This window comes from Struthio camelus, chromosome 9, assembly GCF_040807025.1.
Source record: "Struthio camelus isolate bStrCam1 chromosome 9, bStrCam1.hap1, whole genome shotgun sequence".
NCBI classification, from domain to species: domain Eukaryota; kingdom Metazoa; phylum Chordata; class Aves; order Struthioniformes; family Struthionidae; genus Struthio; species Struthio camelus.
In genome coordinates, this window is record NC_090950.1 from 26,671,083 (window position 1) to 26,691,843 (window position 20,761).

A 20,761-nucleotide genomic window follows, 5' to 3' on the forward strand; every position below is an offset into this window, starting at 1 on the left:
GGAGAAATACTGTATTGGTACAAAAGTGACAGAAAGACGTGTTTTTCAAAAGCGCTTATTGGAGTAAAGTGTCAACTCACAAAGAAAATAAATTAGATTTTGGCACTCAGCTCCTTCTAACTACTTTTCAAAGTCTGACCCTAAATGATTTGATAATTCTCTTCATTTTCAACCTTCGGTCTAGTAACCAGTCCCTTGAGCTCACGTGCTGGAGTGGTCTTAGTAAAACGTAGTAACATTTTCTCATGCTGATGAATAGTTTATTCATGAAAGTAACTCATTTTGAATAGGCTTGAAGAGCTGGGGCACAAACGTGATATTTCTGCCAAAATGTGCAGATTTACATACCGATTTTAGTTGTGTACTTACTTTTTATTATCTTTTATTAAGTGTGGTTTTAATTAAAAAAGTAGAAACATGAACAATTTCAAAGACATATGCAAAGGATAGTGCTGTTCAAATCCTTCTCAGATTCAATCCTCTCTGCTCTGTTTTATTCACATACAAGTTTTGAGTGCTGTGATTTGTGTGATTTAAATTGCTAGTTCATAGCAACTAAGTAGGCCTTTCTGTATAGCAGAGACTGATCTTATATGACATATATGTGATCTTTCTTATTATGGTTTCCATCATCTTCTCTGCACCTTTCTAAAGTTTGTTGCATCTACTTTTTACGTCTGATCTTAACTATATTTCAGGCAATTTAGGAATAGGGCTGTCTTTTACTCTGTTTGTTACATCACGCAACAGGGAACCAAGTCTGACTGTGACTACCGGCCACAATTGTCATATATAACAAAACATAATTATAGCTTCAGTCATTTGAAGCTGATGTGAATTGGCCATGTGACTTAACAAGTATAATTTGCAGGGAACAACCAAAATAGAAAAGGAAGAAAGCCTACCTAGAGACAACTTAATACAAAAATATAATCAGTTAGGCACTGATGTCACACGCAGTGCTTTTCCAAATGGTTTTGATGCTATAGAGAACTGTGACATTTTGATGTAGAGTATAGAGTCAATCTTGGCATTTCAACATGAAACATCACTGAAATAGTGGAAGACTTTTTAGATTGGTTACTCTGAAATATGTGTGTTCCTTATATAGAACGTTATATGGACAAAAGTGTAGCTATTCCATAATCTCTCTTTCTAAAACACTTAAGCAGAGCACAGCAACAATCAGTGCAACTCTTAATCACTTAAGACTCTTTGGAAAGTATTTGACCTTTCAGTTCAAATCTATCAGATGTCTCATATATGTACTGCTATTTTAATAAGTCAGTGCCCTTATCAAGGCTAATATGTAGATTTCCATTAACGCCACACTTTTTACACGCAATACAAAGCCAGATGTCCTGAGACTACACAAGTGCCTATTGAATTTCTGTTGGGAGTAGGAGGGAAGTTTTGTCCAAGTTTCATTTATTTAAAATACAGTCAGCTCCCATCAAGTTTCAGCTAAACAGAATTATCTCTTTTTTGTGTGTGTCGGTGAAACCAATGGATCTAATTCATGCATGCCTGAACAATTGGCTACTGTTGTCTGAGAGAAAGGGCTTTGAGATCCTGGTGAAGGACTATATGAACATATATTATAAAATAATAAAATGCAAAGTGATGGAATTTGGTAAAACCTTTTCAGGAAAGCCTCCAGAGAAGGTTCTAATAAGAGTGGGACCTCAACAGCCCAGCCAGGGAGGCAGTAATTTTGAACTATTAAACTATTAAGGTTAGAAATGCAAAAGCTGACAGACTCTTCACTGTATGAGTAATACCTGGTAGTGATAGAAGTATAATGGCACCCAAAGAGCTGCTTAAATTAAAGGTCTGTCAAAATTTTTTATTGTGCATGTCTTCAAGTGTCAACACCATCACTCTAAAAATTCAGCACAATCTGAACTAAAGTTCTCAGCCTAAAGGAAAAATATAAACTGAAAACATTAATATGCAAATTAAATTGGAATTTGTACTGCTTGGGAGTTGGAATCATAGACTCATATGAATGGGCGACAGTATGAACAGCAAACACGTGAACGTGTATCAGTCAGTGACTCCATCCTAAGTGGCAATAGTTGTGTTACTCCAGCCCGGCTGGAACTCATTACAGGCTATAATTAAGGCTGGAGCATGTGGTTGCTTCGGGAGGTAGACAAATGTGTTCTGCTGTTTACTGATCTCTGAAGTCCGAAAATGTACGACTAGTGCCAAACTGAAAGACTGTTTCTCTCCTCGTTTCTTACCATGACAGTTGAAAACAGATGAAATGCTAAAGTTAGCAACCTATTCATTCTATTTTAATACTAATCAAGTGATAGGGTTTTCTAGAGAAGATCCTCAGTTCTGAAACGTGCTGCTTCGCTTGCGGAGCTACAGTCTGTTTAACATAAGAAGGGATTTGCAGGTGGATTCTGCATCATTAGCAATTTAAAATTCCAAGCTGGATTTTGTTTGTTTTGTTTTGATTTTAAACGTGCTCTGGACCACAGACTTCATTCAATGAAGTCCAGCGGCCCACATAAAATAGAGCATCTGACGAAATGATCAGCGTGATCACACAGTAACAGCCTGTGAGCAAACAGCAACATCTGTTGGTTGTCCTAATTCTCGGAAAAGATTGGGGCAGAGGAGGGAAGAGTAGAAATACCTAGCAATTACAGTGCGGGGCCCCAGCCCCAAGGCATGTGCTTTCAGTTCTTTGCTTTACTGTGGCCATGGCCTCTGCATTCCCAGCACTTCGCGTCTGAACTTCTGAAAACGGAATGATATGTTTCCTCTAGCTCAGAGGGATGTTATGAGACTGAATACATTAAAAACTGTGAGATGCTCAGGTAGCATTGGGGGCTACATAAGGATCTCAGCTTGGCAGATTGATGTGCGGGGTGAGGCGTGTATGACAGAACGGTGGATGAGGAGAAGCTGGTTGTGAGCAGTCCTTCATGGCTGTGTCATACAGCACTAACTACCCAGAAATCCAGTTCTGATCAATGAGTATACTGGCTGATTAATGATTTGTGTGGCTGTATTATTTAAGTCATGCTAAGTTTTTTAGCATACAGGAACTAAGGGGGCATAAAGAGTCACGGTTTTTGCTATTTCCAAATTAAATGAAGTCAGATTATTAACTTCAAAGAATTAGGACTGCAATAAAAAGCCTAAAATCTTTTAATCTTTAAACCAAGCCTGGCTTCCAGACTGTGGGCACATATGGGGAGGAGGCAGTTTATTTGTCTGCTGAGCCACCTGAAGTTAAATTTTGCATCTACACTAGACATTGCTTAGCTGTATGTCAGCAAATAGGCAAATCCACTACCGCTATAAGAAAGGAAAGTCCAGCGCTCGCTGCTTTTGCACCGCTCTGTTTTTGTTGCCTGTTCAGGTAGTTCAATTCAAAAAATAAGTAAGCCATTTTCAAGTGTAGACCCCAAAGGGTTACACAAAAACAAGTCTGCCAACAGACTCAGGGGGGAAAAAAGACATTTTTATGTTTTCTGACTTTGCACACATTTTGCACTCATAGAATTTGAAAACACCTTCATTTTTTAAACTGCAAATTTGCAGATCATTAGCTGGTAATGTGCACTAGTGCCTTTGGGTCTTTTGAAAGCAAAAATGAAAAATGATCTAATTAACCCTGGTCTACTGGTTGCAGCGCATGCCAGAGATCCAAGCCGGATTACTGATTCCAGTTGCTGGGCTGGCAAGGTTTGGACCGCAATGCTATGGTAGTAGCATGTAGCAGATGGGGGTAGGATGGTTGAACACGGCTTTAAAATGAAATCTTCTAATCAAAGTCTGCCGTTTGAGTGACACAACATAGAATACGTTCTAGGCATTTGAGCAAGTTAGCTGCTATGAAAGCTCTTTCTTCGGGCAAGGCATATTATAAGGAATGAAAGTGGGAGCTCTGAATTTCTGAAGAAGTATAGAGAGTGTCCTGGGCGCTTCAGAATTTACTGCACATCTGTTTCTGTACGTGGGTTCTACGCGTGCAGGAGGTCGTCCTTTTTCACCCTGTACAGCCCACTATCCCTCGTAGTCTAACTGCATAATTCATTCCATTTGATGTTTGCTTTGTGTTTTCATTTGTATATTTTTGTATTGACTAAAAGCTATTAAGCTACGAAAGTGGGGAGTCAAAAGGCAAAGGGTTGGATGGACAGGTTAGCAGAAAATCTTGACAGCTGAGATGGCTTTTTCCTCTACCTGTCTCTTCGCCTGTACCTATACCAAAGTTTTTGAACTCTTCAATTCTGCCTGTGTAACACAGGCTAGAGCTTCACAGGAGAAGAACAGGTCACAAAATGCAGGTTGCCTGATCCTGGTCAGCATACAGGATTTCTGCTAATCCTGCAGACCTGTGAGCAGCCTTCACAGCGTCTACAGATCATAAAAATTTAAATTTGTCCTGTCTTTTTGTGACTCTCAGAAGCAGGAAAGTCTAATTACTGCCTGCATTCTGCTGTTGGCACAGAGAAGGAGAACAAAACTGTCACCTGCATGCCAGAGAGAATTAATCCTAGTCCTACAGATTACAGAGATTTATTAACGTTGTAAATACGTTTTTTCCCTTCAAGTTTGGCTGCTACGTTCTTACAGACCTTTCTCCCTACAGCAACTGTCAATGTGGGAGATGGTTTTTTTAGGACATGAACACTTGTCCTGCTAGGACTGAGATCACTACTCTCACCGGACGCTACATACTAAACTGCTTTCTGATAGCAACGGCTCTCTGCTGAATTTTAGCAAACTGAGTAGTCTCTTTTAAATGTGTCTAAGCAGCAAGTGACTCAACAAATGTTAAGCCATTAGCATCTGTCTTGGCAATTATACAGCAAATTAGGAGAGCCATTATGGTCTGCTGGATGAATAACCCAGGTTTCAAACTGTTTCTTAAAAGATATTGTTACAAGTCAGATTTAGTTTTACAGTGGCTAATTCAATATCACGGGTCTTAGGGAATACACAAGAATGTCCTTTGCTATGTTTTCTCATGAACTACTGTTTAAAAGTGACTTGGCCTCAAAAAGCTAAGTGGATCTGTGATTAACACCATATCTTACCCATCTCTGAATAGTGTAAGAGATTTCAAAGTAGTTTTTCAATTTGATCTTCTTTCAAATATTGAACCAGCTGGTCAACTTTCATTAAAATGCTTAATTTTCACATTTAGGAGAGAGTCAAGATTAATAAGTAAGTATAGAAATTTGTGGGCTTATTTGTAAACTCGATGTTCAGATATTGCTTAAATAGTTAAATGCTTATATGTGTCTTCCTACATCTTTCACGACAAGACCACAACTTTCTGTTTGACTAAAGCAGTTAATGTACTGTATGACAAAAATCAATTATGAGCCTTGCTGTTTACCAGTTAAGCTTTCTCTTAATATCTACCAAAAACCTGTATATTAACAGAGAAGCAAGGAGCAACTCTAACAGTCTTATATAGCGATTTGTTTTACTCATTGACCATAAAATATATGAAGTATGTGTTTAAGATTCAGAATTTTGGAACATATCAGACTGAAGGACTGAGGCCGCTCAGGAGAAAGAGCCTCATATTTTCCTTTCCACTGCCCTGAAAAAAAAAAATCTGCATAGCTTATATGATTAATGAACATAATGCATAAAATAATGGGCTCGACATTTCAAACTTTAGATTTTACTGGTTAGTAGTGTTTTCTAAGGATCAGCACAAGCAGATGGGCATCTTTACATGCCAATGCTGTAGAAAAGAGAGCGGGCCAATTCATTTGGGTGACAGCAGTTTAGCAACACGGAAGTCGAAGGTGCTGCGCAGAGCCCCACCACCTGCCAACGCCACCCTAGGGCTACGTCCCTTGTCACAGGGTGGTGGCGGAGCCTGACGTTCGTTCCTATTTGTTCGTGGCAATGTACGTGGGGAAGGTTTTGTATTTGGGGAAAATCAGTTGCTTAAGAGACACTTTCTGAGAGTTTTTGTATTTTCCCTTTTATAAACACAACATTTTATGTTTACCAAACTGAGATCAGTCGGTGAAAAAAAGAAACATCTTTGTACTTGGTGAAATACATAGGGTTAGAAAACATGCAAAAAGGTGTACAGATAAACTTTAAAAGAGTGTTAGTTCAAAGAGTATGGACAAAATTCAGTCAAAAGGTGGGATGCAACATATCAAAAGTCCATTTCAAGAAAACAAAAAACCCTCCTCTTTAAATATTGTTACTGTTTTGTATAAAAACGTAGAACTTAACAACATTCTTTCTTTTAAAAAATTAAAAATATATATATGTATAACAACAAGCAAGAAGACAAAACACATCAAAAATGGGAATTAAAAAAAACTCTTCAAAAGAAGACAAGAAGTCAAAAAAAGAGGGGAGAAAAAAGATTTTCAGGGATCCTTGTCATGCAAATCAGTTTGGCGGCAAAAAATACCTTCATCTTCAGCACCGTCATTATCACCTAAATCATCTGTCTGTTTCTTTGTAAGGGGACCTAGGATTAAGAACGGAGAAAATGGAGGAAAAAAGACAATTCAAGAATATACAAGACTGAGGAAAAAAACAGTGAATATTAAATTCCCGTGGATGTTTCAAGAAAAACATTTGCAGGGAGGGAAATCTTAGTTTCTAACAACCAATTTTTAGTCATGTTTTTCAAACATTACAGCAAAACCTTCCTTAGGGGGTATAGCTATTAGAAACATCTAGCACAAGAATCAAAGAGTGCCCAGTGCTTTATTGTTTTTAAATGAAGAAACAAAGCTTTGTTTACTAAAAGCATACCCACCATAAACCATATTTATCCACTTAATTTAATTGTTTTTTTCTTATTAGGAATAGAGGAGACAAAGACTGCCAAATTCTCTCTTGCATTTGATACAATAAGGTGGCTAATAAATGTATCGACAGCTGGTTAAAAGAAAATTTTCCACGAAATGCTAATTCATATTTCTAATTTCAGCCATTTAAGCTCATGCTTTACAAAGATAAGCATGGGTTTGGCTTTAGTTTTTTTCTTTTTTTCTTTTCTTTTTTGTTGATACACTCATTACATTCTATTTTAAATCGAACTGTAGTTTCCCTTAAAACCTTTGACTACCTGCTGAGATATTTGTAAAGAAACGAGAAATATGTAAACTCGAAACAAGAGTGAAATCCTAGACCAACCGAAGGCAATGATTTTGCCATTGATTTCAATGGGACTAGGGTTTCACCTAAAGTATACAAAAGTTGCACTGAGTATATGGAATTTCAGTTTTAGCTTGGGCAGGGCAGACAATATCATAATTCGTTATTTCTATAAATGGACTGCAAGACAAAATTCTTTCATGCCCAGCATTTACATTATTAACAAGTATTAATAGATTCATCATGTTTTCCAATGGGAAAAATGCCTGCTCCTTTAGCGAGTAATAGAAATATACACCAGAAGGAAAGTCAAAGGTCATACTGAAAATATTTTCGTCATATATTTTACACACTTACGCACAAATAAAAGACAGTTGGAACTCAGCATTATCTTTCCTTTTTTTTCAGAGCTCTCTCATTTCCATGACATTCTGTAATTTGCATGCAAAAAAGCAATCAGTACAAACACACGACTAAGGAAAAAAAAAAAAGCCAGCCAAGCACAGAGTAGAAAACAAGAACCTTCTCATGCATAAAATAACAATAGACAAAAACAACAACAAAAAAGAGATGAACCGTATGTGTTGATACTTGCAGTAGATGTAGGCAAAAGACATGCATTAACTCCAAAGCACAATGAAGGAGTATTAAAACATTTGTATTTTAAAAGCTCTATCTCATTCTGTTATTTTACAAGATATTAGGCATTCAACATTACATGTATAGTTTTAAGCAGAATACTATGCATTTGGTGCATTTAAAAAAAATTCAGAAGATGTTTGTACCAGGTGCATGAATCTGAGAAACACAAGTAACCCATGAGGTACTGTGAGATTTTTTAACTGTAAATTTAGGAACTGGACCATATTATTGAAAACCACAGCTGAATACCTTAATTACTACATCAGTCAGGAGTATAGTTTTAAACTAATTGTAAGCACACAAAACAAGACTTATACATCAGCAATTAAACAAAAGCATTTTATAGTCACAACTGCAAATAACCATTCTGTTTAGTACAGAACCTTGGTGAATGCACCAACATCTCCTAAGAAGAACCGTGAATGTAATCTTTACAGTATATGATATCTAGATAACGTGACCCTATCTGAATGCACATATTGAAATGACTTGCAGCCCATCATTCTCATACCACAGCAACTTTACATATACATAAAAGAATACATATAGCTAGGAAAGTAAAAGATATATGTATAATAATAATAATAATTTCATGGTGGGTTTTCAGCACAGCGTACAGGAAGAACAATGTTAAACTTCTAAGAGCTATGTAATTAATAACCATAAATAGCCAGACAGCCAAAATTATACATATATATATATATATATATACACACACATTTTAATGGATTCTTGACACCTTTAAATTAAAAAAAAAAAAAGCTCCCGAAGAGAACAAAATAGCATCTGCAAAGGCAAATGGCATATACTTCTCTAAAGTAGCACAGAGAGGGACAATTTCTTTTCCGCGATGGAACCAAGAAAATTAATGTTACATTTATTTTTCTAGTAGGTGGCCTTTGTGTGGTGTTTTGTAGAAGTCATATTTCCAGATGTCAACAATAGTCATATAGTGCATCAAATACCTCAGCACAAATGGTTGATTCCATATCATGCATGATTTCACACTAAGATGAAGCATTACTGGAGGTATCTCCTAAAAATAGGAGAAAATAGGAAATTATATACCTTTTGGCAAAGAGACTATCTGAATTATTTTTAAATATCATAGATTAAGCATCTTACACAGCTGTATATCTATTTTGCAATAAGCGGACTGAACTTGCCGGATGCCCTAAGCAGGAGGACTCATCCCTAATGGAGACATGCAGCAGTCCAACCAGGCACCACTTAAGGTATTCTGCTAAGAGGGAAATGAGACATCAATTTTGCCCACAGTTTACTCCAATTTGCAAATGTGATGGACCATGTTCGTTACATTTCAGCAACAGCTAACCTACAGAACCATAAACCAAACACTTTGGACAGATTTTCTAGCCCTGAATATCTGCTTCCTGGATTTACAGTGATGTACGTGGTCTAGAAACCAGAACACAGCTCCGTCCTCAAACACCAGGTGCAAAACTACTTACCTATTCGCTATAACTTTCCTGTACATACAGGCGTGCTGTGAAACTTAACTGGTATTTGTAAATTCTTCTGCAATCCCTAGAAGAAACATTAGCTCAAGAACTATTGTGCGCTTGGCTGTCTAAGACAGCATACGGCAACACAGAGTGGTAAAACCTTAAATTCTCAAAGCAGCAGCAGAGCTGTGAGTTTGGCTGTGCTGCATGTTGTCTATTTCACACCTAGCTGCTGAGGAAGTTCCCTGAAATCATGGAAGTGGTATTAGAGAAGCTCTGGATGAGGCTTCTCCCTGTTTCAGCAGCAAATCTCATTCCAAACCAGTAAGGAATGGTTTTTGCTTCTGATTCTCCAGATAACAGACTTCATTGACTAAATATGATTGCTGTGTTTGCAGGATCAGAAATAAAGACTGAAGTCTTCAGCCCTTACACAGGAAGAAACATGTTGAAATCACTACCAGGTAACAGAATAAAATCTTATGGAAAGGTCCTACAAAACGTAACACCAATAACCTTTCTAAATAAAAATAAATCAAGTCTAGAATTGCATAGCAGTTATAATTCTCAGTTATTTTCTGCAAGTTTGAATTAATATTCTACAGAAAGTTAATGATTTTATAGGTTAAATGTATCCCTCAACTAGAATTATTTCTTTAGCCCTATCAGTTTATTCACTATTTGATTCTATAGGGTTTTTCCCTAATTTTAAGACTCTCTTCAGGTGCCAGAAACTAATTTTGAAAATTCTGATACTAAGACATGGTGGACTAGGAACCAGGAAAAAAAGGGGGGCAGTATACATTTTCCAGAATTATGACTACCAGAAAAGTGTCTTTTGTCCACAATTACTTTCCGCTGTTGTTTCACTGTAGCTTCTCTTCACATTTGGTGAAGGTTAACCCTTTCCTTTTATTCTTTGACTATTCCACCTACAAAAACAGGCATCCATTAAGAAAAGACTGTATTATCTTTAAGATACTAGCCTTCAAATAGATACGTTGCCTTCCTGTGCTAGCCTAAATTTTAGCTAAAGTTTATACAATAAATAAATACTAAATATCAGCAGAGTAAGCAAGTACCATAAATAATGTAAAAAAAAAAAAAGCCTCTAAAACGCTGATGCAAAGATGGCTTACTTTGTCAAGTATCTATAAGGTTTAGTCTCCCTTTGCTGCATGCCTATAACTCTCATTAATGCTAATGGGAAAGTAGACCCCTATGTCAGCTGGAAAAGAAGGAAAAGCGATTACTGCATTTTATGTCTCCTAAACAAAATGAACAGTCTTACTGTAAAAGCTAAAAGAAAGCTGTGTGCAGGAGGAACTCCTTATGAACACTTTACTCATTTAATTTGAAAACAGTTCTTACATTATTGAAAGTATTATTCAAATACTCACTCTATTTGTATGGCAATTGATGCTAAGGAAGTAACAAAACACGTTTTAACATCTCCATAACTGACCCCTTTATGTTTGTAGGTGGCTTTCCTTGCTCAAAAGGAGGGAAATAGCACACTTCTTGTTCAGTTAGCTGAAGAGTAATTAAGTGCTCTGAAATAATTAAAGTCCAGCCATATTAATACTGGTTTTTATTATTCTCTTTGATGCTGGACTAATGTACTTTAGCTCCCAAATACATTAAAGCCGATTATAAATTCTCTCTTTATGGTCTCGATTCAGCAGAAATTATCTGTGACCTTTTGTAGCGTATGTGTGTGGGAGGCATGGAAGCTGCAGATGTCATTAGCTTCTCGGCCTAGGAAATCTATTCATCATTAAAAAACTCATACTGCAAGTTGACACCATTTTATAACACAACAATATAAATCCCCTAAACTTAATAAATCTATGCTTATGTAGACATCTATTGTTTTGGCCAAAACGTTCTCTTTTGGTAATGAAAAAAGTGGGAAAGAAAAAGGACCTCTTACATCAGGTTAGGTAGACTCCATGGATCAAATAAGCTGAAACAAATCGCCATACTTTAATAACCATTCTTTGAGTTAGGTCATCTGTTCCATAAAGAGAAAGAGGTGAGATTAAGGCAAAATACTGAAGTAATACAGGTATTAGGATAATTCGCTATATTGGTTGCAACATTATGGAATCTGTTGGGGCACACATGTTAAATACAATTACATATTTACCTTTAAACCTATCTCCATCCATCCATTGCTATTTCTACTTCATTAGCTCAGTTTTAAACTGAGCATTAACGTGAAATTACGTTTTTAGGCACTACCTTCTGAGGTTCAAATGTGAAATAACTAATTCTTTGTTATTTCAACTATCATTTATGCAATGTAGACTCTCCAGCTAGAAAAATCTGTGCTGAATTATCAGTCTAGCAGATGTTAGCTGAGGCACAATAACATGTTGTACCTATTTCATGTTTTTGATTTAAAAGAAATTAATGAGGAGCTATAATTAACAATCTTCACACCTCAACATTGTCAGTGAAGAGAATTCTAAAATCAAAATCTTATATGTTGAAATTAAAATATAACTGTATAATAGTTTCTCTTATAAATGTAATGACAAATTGGAAAGACATAGCACAATAGTCATCTGATGAATAGTTTTATAAAATCATCTTCTCTCATTTAAAAATTAGAAAGCTGCCAGTGGAAAGAAAGGAACTACAATTTCTTACAGAGGAGATATTCACAAGGTACAAATGGCAGCTGGGCCTTAAGAAACACTTAACTGAAAAAATACCTCTTTCTACTATCATATTTTGTTGCAATAGACAGAACAATCTACTTTGAATTTTTCCTTATTACTGACTTGCTTTCACCACATGTGTGCTTCTTTCCTTGTTATTTCTCCCCTGTAAATTCCTTTTGTTTTCATATGGTGCTTACTTGCAGAGCGGACTAGCAGGGCTAAGCCCTGGTCCTCTTTTCTTTTTGAGGATACCATCTGCACGCACGTTTTAAAAGCAAATGACGGCACAAACCTCAGTAGTTTCGCCTCTTACTACCTGATCTGTGATGACAATCAAGTACTGTAATTAGAGCTGCAAGCAACTCAAATTCGCATCGGCGAGTGAATGACAGGTGCAAAGCGAACTCACAAAAGAGTTGCCAACTTTCTGTGAAAATTTACACATATAACTGCTTTGTCACTAAAGCAGCTATTCTGACACTTCAAGAGTAACTCCCGCTGTGTCTCTTATAACAACATATTGCTGAAGTGTCAAACAGAAAGAACGGCTAATCTTGAGCCTCTGTTCACAAGATTAATCATGCTGGCTGGATCTTGATTTCCCTTAAACCCAAAGGAATTTCCTTACCGAACACTAGATTTATATGAATTTAAATGGCATCAAAATCTGAGAGTGTGGATAGGGATTCGCTCCTCTACTCCCTCCTATTTTGTATGCGGCCTGAAATTCAGGGTATTCTCAGAGGCTAAGGCACTTCATGTTTCCATGTCCTGTGGAGGGAAGACCAAGCAGAGCCTGACTGCAGCCTCTCTATGAATCCCATTCCTTTTGCAACCGCTCTCTATAAATCCAGTTCCCCTTTTAGAAGGCTTCTGGTTATGCGAGCGGCCTTGCATGGAGTCATACAGCGGTGCTAGAAAAGCAAGCACGACAAGGACAGATTGCTGGGCCAGGCATTGTGTCCTGGGGCCCATCCACACAGCAGAGAAGCCCCGGCCCGAAGACGCGTGGAGCATGCCTGCCCAAACCCCTCGGGATGTCCAGCTGCGTTATGCACCTTGGCAGTGTCCTGCTCTGCTCTGGCCCTGCACAGCAGGGTCGAGCCAGCAGTACCACTCGTGTGAATGATTTGTCAGGATAAGTTCAAAGACAGCATGAGTATTTTTTTCTCCCTTTCATACAATACAAAGCTAATAACCCAGATGAGTTGTCTGCTCATCCTTATGAGGTCAGAATGAAAACATAACTTATTGCATAGAGTATCCATAATACAAGGAGGAAGCAATTCAGCAAAAGGAAAGAGCCGGCAGTCTGATAATCATTCCAAGCACTGACTTCTGTCCTACCCATTGAAAAAAAGTTGCATTGGAGAGGGGAGAGGAAGACATTTATGTCCTTTCCATTGATGGGAAGGGTGGTGGGCCTGTCCCTCCCACCAGCTGAGAAAGGACGCTTCACATGGACCAGAACTCTCCTGGCCAGGATTGACAGAGAAAAATAAAGCCCATGCACTTAAGGGAAAATATCGCAGTTGGAGCATATTGCCTCGGAGGTGAGGGGTGGGCAGGTAGCAGACATGAAGAACGAGATGTATAACCTGCTGGGTGGCAGTGATCATTAGCATTTACCACTCTAGTGCTACCTCACTTGCCTATATCACAAGTCCACGCAGCTCTTAACATTTTGCTTGCATTAATAATTCATGTTGCTTTACAGATACTCATATTGCAGGGTGACACACAACTATAATGAATTCAATGCAACATTACACAGCTGTTCCATCACCTGAAATTCAAGACCATGAATCAATTCTTTCTCTCTACAGGCAATGACTACACTGCAGGTCCTAATGAAGCATGACTTACATGCGTGCTTACCTTTAAGCCTCCAAGTAAGTTCTCTAAAATCAACAGGTTAAATCTCCTGATAATAGGAAGACAGATCCACTGATGTTAACAGAACTGCTTCTATTTGCATTTAGGCCAGGAGGTCAACTCAGGTGTTAAGCAGGACTAAATGTGCCAAATTTTTATCTGGTAAAACTTCTCTCAGTTATTCCATGTATAAATCTAATCGATAAATAAAATTTCAGTTACTTGAACGTATTATCAAAGATCTGTGATTAAATTCAGTTTTCTCGTTATAAATGCCTTACCTTTTAGTCTATTTATACACGTAAAAACAAAATGCTAAATTCATGTTCTGCAATTCTAGTAGTCAAATTGCTTCCTATTTGTAAGGAAAACATGGACTCTTTTTAGGCTACGTGTCTAAAAAGCGATCATATTTAGCTTTTGCACTAGAACTACAGATCTGTAATTTAAAGGTCCAAACTTCAAGTTCCAAAGGGAAGATTTATCACTGCCATCTATCTATCAACACCAGTCTCCACTGTCTTTTCAAAGGTCTCTACATTGCTGCTGTAATGGCAATGCAAGTCAGGATGCAGTAAGTGAAGGATGCTTTTACAGCATAAGGTTATATGAAGAGACACTAACAGCTGAAAAACCACCATCAATTTAGGTAAAATCAGTGAAGTTTAGGCTCTTTGCTGCTGCTTTTGTGTTGGTTTTTGCATTATCTTTTTTCGGGTGCAAGTAGGAAGCTCATCAACAAGAAGGTATCTTGTCAGAAGGCATTCTCTGCTACCACTTGCCTCAAATACCAAATTATGATTAAAATTATACTTGAAAATTAATCTTATTTTACTTTTTATTTTGTTATCCCCTTCTGTTCTCAGACCTGAAAGGGAAAAGATTTAGCCCAAACCAATTTGTCAAATAAATATAACCTTTGTTACATTAACAGCTCTGAGGAGAGTAGACCAGAACAGCCTTGATGCGTAGGATAACCGCAGGATCCTTGCACAAGTGATAACCTTTGCTAAGGACAAGTGTTGTCAGTCTTCCCTCTGCTGGAAAAGGCTTCTCCCCACCTAATTCTATTAACTGCAGAGGCTGTGGTTGCAGTAGCTATATAGTTTGTTTATGGCACAGCTGAGCGTACAGTCCAGCTCTCCTGAGACCCAGTTTCATATCCTAAATAGCAGAGTAAAACGCTCTTCATGTAACCATGTAATTGAACACTGCAGAGAAAATCAAGTTAATTGTGCATAATACTTTCATATAGAGTTCGCAATGAAATAAGTTCTCCTGCCCCCTTCCCCCAGTGTGCTTCATGTCATCTGGCCTTAAGCCTGTGCTTTATGTAATGTGTTGTACCACTGTAACCTGTGCAATATTTTACCTTTTAGAAATCCAGTTTCTCTCATACCTTTGAGTGCATAAAAAATAAGCAAACTAAAAGGTTTACCTTCAGCAGTGGCCAGAACTTCCCAACAACCTGCTGCTGACTCTGGTACCTACAGCACTGCTATCCTACCCAGTTGTGCCTCAGCTGAGCTCAAGGGTAGTGATACTACCTCAAAATCTGATACCCTGCTTCTCTTCTATCTGTTTGCATATAAGGACATTCTGAAACATCCAACAAAGTTTCTTCCAGGAAGGTGAATAACCTAGTGTTCAGAACTACCGTCTTTCTATTTATCTGGACCATAAAAACAAAAAAAAAGGTAAAGATACTTAAACTCAAATGTTTCTCCACTATCCAGAGCTTTCAAGGCTTCCTTAAAAGATGCTTTAATTGGGACTTTGGTCACTGGCTTTTAGAATCATAATTATATCTGCCCACTTCACCACAACTTTTGACAGAATCGAAGTGCACAGCCCTGAGAAACAAGTGGTGGGAGTACTTAGGGGGGAGCATTTATTTTAAAAACTGTCAAAAGAAAAGTGCAATTTTCCTTGTCTCTCATACTTACATATTGCATTTTTAGAAGAGCTTAACTTTAGGCAGGAAAACTCCAAACACCTCCGAAATGCAGCAGTCACAAAACAAGAACGATACAGCCAGCACTTGAAGATTAGCAGGAGCAAATACTTGTCATAAAAAAAAATTATTTTCGTTTTGACATGTTTTCAGTAGCAGCGTAGGTCTTGTTTTGAAACTACAGTTGACTTGTTCTACATGTAATATTAAAGATTTCCAAATGGATAAATAAAGTCCTTACACTGAATGGAGCATGAAAGGAAATCAGCACATCACTTCTAATATAGCAGAACTCGCAGACAAGAGGTGATACCTGGGACCGTGTATTTACGCAGCTACAGTAGATTCCTATATAAGGACAGAAGGCTCAAAACTCTCGCAGCAGAAATTTGGCCTTCATGCTTTCTATTTAATAATCGATCATCTTAACACAGAAGTTGGTAAACAGGAAATGATCAATAAAATAAAATAGATTTACAAAATGTCAAGCCTGAGTCTACAATATATGACTTGGAAAGGCATAGCAAATTTAAGATTAAAACGTCAGAGCAGCCCTTGCTTCCGCTTTCACAAAAGTCATCTAGGCGAGAGTTGACAGTTTAGGGATAATATAACATTTCTAATTCTTTATCTTCTGACAATGGCAGTACCCTCCAGAAGAAAACAACACAATGCACACCAGATAAAAGCACAATGTTTCTCAGCGTTTGACAAAAAGTGTTCTCACTTCTTTTTTTTTCTTTTTTCCTTCCCCCTCTCCCTGAAGTCTACTTAGGATCACAGTATCAACATAGTTTTCAGAATTTTTAAAATGAGATATCTTTCTTTTCTCAAGGCTGATCCTAATTGGGTAAAACATACTTTCATGTCCTAACAGATAAAGAGAATTTACATAAACACTGTGAGCAAGTTCAAATGATGGCCTGATGTTTCATTCAGAGGTCCCTCTGATAATAAAACCAGTAATTAAGTAAGGCATTTTGTAACACCTACACATACAACAAGCGATTAAGTCACTAACTTAATGATAATATCTTTAGTGATAATTTACTTTATGGTATAGTCCCTGATACAACTAGAATATCTGCTGTTTTGAGACTTAACAGATCTACAGGGATGTTTCCGAAAATAAGCAAGTAAATAGTCCTTATGACCCTTTCTCACGTCAACCAAGTTAGAGGAAAAATACCCCCAATAATCCAAGCTCCATCTTGTTGGGAAGAACGAACATCTATAGAAGCAGAGCAAACTACTGGCAAAATACTTTAGACTGTCAAAGTACCAAGCGAACAGGGAAAGTAAAAGTTATTTCTCTAACAAACAGCGAACAGTCTGCTCCTGAGGGGCAGCGAAGGATTGCTGATACTCATGGACCCACCAGAAGCACAATGTCAGTCTTGGTTTTTGCTCCAGGATCACTAAGTGAGAATGGCCAATACTGCAGCAGAAGTAGGAAAACAGGAAGGCAAAATTTTAAAGTTAGAGTTTTCTTTTAAAAACTTATCAGTTCAGTAACATTGGGGAATCAATAAAGTTTTGGTAAAATTAGATGAATTCATTTTGGCTCTTCAGCTATGGGATTAACAACTAAGCTGTAAACGTATAGTAAGTATTTAATGTCCACAATGGGAACAATCTCACTAACCTCAATGGATTCTGTCTTTTACCTTGTGCCTTCAGATATATAGATATTACCATGAGGGTATACACTAAATGTATATTAACTTTGTGATTTAGATGTAGTAGAAAGTTTTAGAAATATATACGGTCACAGATAACTTCTACTTTCTCTGCTAAAGTGACGGTTACAATTCTCTTTCTTCTGGGATTTTCTGTGCATAATTTGGATATATCGGATAAAGACTGGACGCAGAAAAAGTACTTCTTTTTTTTGTAAAATAATGTTTGCAGACATACTCAGATTCCCATATAGAGAAAGCATGGATAGACTGCTTCATTCAACAGAAGGCATTTAATGATCTGTTTTATTTTATCAGAAATACTTAAAAAGCAGAGTTGATTTATGTTTTTGACATAAAAAAGTAGAAACAACTTCGCAATGAGTATAATTTGCAAATCAAAACCTATGTAAGACTATGATTCACTGCGTTTTTGCACAAAGTTTAAAAAGTTTGCATGCTGTGTCCTCAGTTTGAAATTCCTTCCTGAAGAGTTGCCAGACTCTTCCTTTGCCTTTTCCTTCCTTGCAGCCTTTCAGCTCAACTCTGCTCCAACCCGTGACATGCCAGAAGAGTAAAAATAACTTCTGAGCTTCTCAGACTTCCATCAGGCCATGGTTTTAATGTTTGATAACTGGAACTATCCTTTATAATAGCTTTCCTCCCAGTAATAGCTATATAATCGATATCAGTGCAAATCACACCTGAGCTAGCTGTATTCTAGTAGATTGAGTAACGGATACAGAAGCTCAGATTTCAGCGATGGTCGTAATTCTGCTGAAGAGGTGGGAGTAAACCACAGGCTGCCGAGTCTCTGTTGTTTTTAACGACAGTACCTAGCTCAAAACTCCTCAAAATACCAGCTTACATTGCAATCAAATACATCAAATACATCATCCTTTGCACTGTCACAATATTCTGTCTTGTAAGGTGCTGTTCTCTGGGCCAACATCATCTTCTGGTACCGCTGATGAAACCAAGTACTTAATGCCTTAACGTGATTAAGTCAGACTGCACTGGCATTTCATCTGTGATCTAAGCTCCACAGTGGGATATCTAAAGTCGAGGGAAAGAGCTGTAACTTTGTAAGTTATCGGCTTTAAGCCAGAAAGACACCTAGATGTAGGTGCCCACACGTGAGCTAGGTGTCCAAAATCCTTCTAAACACAAGGACCATGTAGATAACACAGTCAGTGTCTCCATCAGAACAATCTGCCATACCTCCAATGTAGACACCTGCACCAGTAGGTGCCCTGAACGTTAGTGACTACAACTTCTCAGATGGTAACGGGCGGTCAGAGAGCAAGCTCACATGCAGGCAGCTCCCTGCTGACTCCTGTATCTAGGTATCTTAATCTGGAACTCAATCCCACTCCACAAATAAGTCAGAAAGAGACAGGCAAGAAAGAGGGGGGAAAAAAGTACACATCTTTACATGAAAGCCTCTAAGATTTTCAATTTCATTTCTTGACACAATCATATGTTCAAGCTTGTTCTTGTTTTTCCCAAAACAGCTCATCCCCTTGCTTGTAATCGTTTTCTTAGAACAAACAACTCATTCTCTTGCTTTAGTAATAGACTGCATATTGTGTTTACTTGACAGCTTAGTCTCAGTTTAACTACTTCAAAACTCAACGGGTTGCATCTTTCTTAACCATGGATCAGGAGTATCAAAAGTAATAAAGACTTTCTTGCAGTTCTTCCTGTTTCGTAGAATACAAACCTGTCTTGGGCCTCATTTCTGCTTCCAGATATGTGTTCAGCAATGCCAATGAGTTACTTCAAGACCACAGAACAACTGAAACAAAATGTTTTCTACTCCGGTAAGCTGACCTGAAAGTCTACCTGAAAACTGCCAGGTAGATGATGTGATAAATGTAATTTATGTAAATGTAAATAATTTCGCAGATAATAGGAATCTGGGAAGTAAATAGGCTGCTTACCTAATTTTTAAAACTAGCCAATTCATTTACAATTTCTGCGTGGAGTTCGTTTCATACGGACCGGAAGACCTGGATTTATAAACTCTCATTAAAGGGTACATACTGTGCAGCATTATGTCTATCTATATAATGAGTCTAATATACTATTGTCCTGAATATTAGTGCATGTTATTGAAAGCACAGATGGGTGATTCAAATATGTACTTGTCATATGCAAAATTCACTGAACCTTTAAAGTCTTCCAACTAGTTGCATCTGTCATATCTGTTATGTCAAATAATAAACTGCACAGCCTATTTTAGGTTTCAAGCTTGAGTTAAAGGCTCCTAAGATCCCCTCCCCGAAAATCAACTTTTGGAAGCAAGTATCTTTTATCTATTTCCTGCAATGATGTACAAAAAAAACAGTGAAGTTCTGACACCACTGTTTCATTACTGGGAGCAAAGAATAGAGAACAAAATTTCTAGAAACCCTGAGGTAGCAACAGGTTCCATTTACAGCTCTGTTGTTACAACCACTTGCTCGGACCAAAAATTGTTATTGGATACCACGCTGCTAAAATTTCTCACTTGGAAAACAAGTTCCAATCTCCTTTAGCTAAAAATTTACTTCAATGTTTCATCTTAACTTTGAATTTTAATTTTCTTAAAAAGAAAATTATATATTTATCAGACCACAGCTGTCTGGAAAGTACATATTTGATATGCACGCAGTACTAATTTGGAAAATGAATATGATTTACTTGATGAGTCACAACGAATGTCTGTCTGTAAGTATATATCTAAGTCCATTAGTAGAGACTAGTCCTGCAAGCTATGTTTCATAGAAATCATACTTAAACACAAAAAAAGGACTGATGCCAAAGCGAGCAGCTCCTGTCTTCCTTACTGCTTTCATGCTTTTGGTTGATGGAGTCCAGAAGTGAGATACTGAGTCAAGAGCGCAAACATTGGGTGAAATAGAGTCTTTCTCACAGTTTTACCTATTTTGCAGACTACAGCCTCCATAGTGCGGGCACAGACAGCCTCACCTCTAGAGGAAACGGTAGGTATCTCCGCTAACGCCAGACACCTTGGCGCGGGTTTGGCTGTAAACTGTGGGAGCCCGCACGCGCCGCTGGTGCGGCGTGCTCCCTCCCGGCTGCTCTGCCCTTACTGCCCTCCAGACATGCGTCTGCCTGGTCACGCGCCAAGAGAAAACAGGGACGCCAAGCCTCAGTGGGGGCAGAATAGATGGGAAGAAAGCGCAAGGGGGCTAGTCATCCTCAGATATGCACCTACAGCATGGCCGCATCTGTGCCTTAAATAATGAATTAGAGATGATTACTTAATTAATCAGTACTTGCTAGGTCAACCTTGCTTATCACTTTTCCCCTCTCAGCTTCTGTTTTGAGGGGAATTGTATAGAACAACTTTGG

General features: G+C 37.8%; 1 protein-coding gene across 10 annotated transcripts in view; it reads right to left on the reverse strand.

Annotated features, from left to right (window-relative positions):
• NLGN1 (neuroligin 1) overlaps positions 1-20,761 on the reverse strand; it is a 397,001-nt gene that overhangs the window by 206,514 nt on the left and 169,726 nt on the right. For 8 of the 10 annotated variants that reach the window (XM_009673763.2, XM_009673764.2, XM_068954456.1 and 5 more), the window contains one exon: positions 6,422-6,481. The exons of the other annotated variants lie outside the window; for them this stretch is intronic. In XM_009673763.2, coding sequence (XP_009672058.1) covers positions 6,422-6,481 — 60 coding nt within the window. The remainder of the gene's footprint in view (positions 1-6,421; positions 6,482-20,761) is intronic. 10 annotated transcript variants of the gene reach the window in all.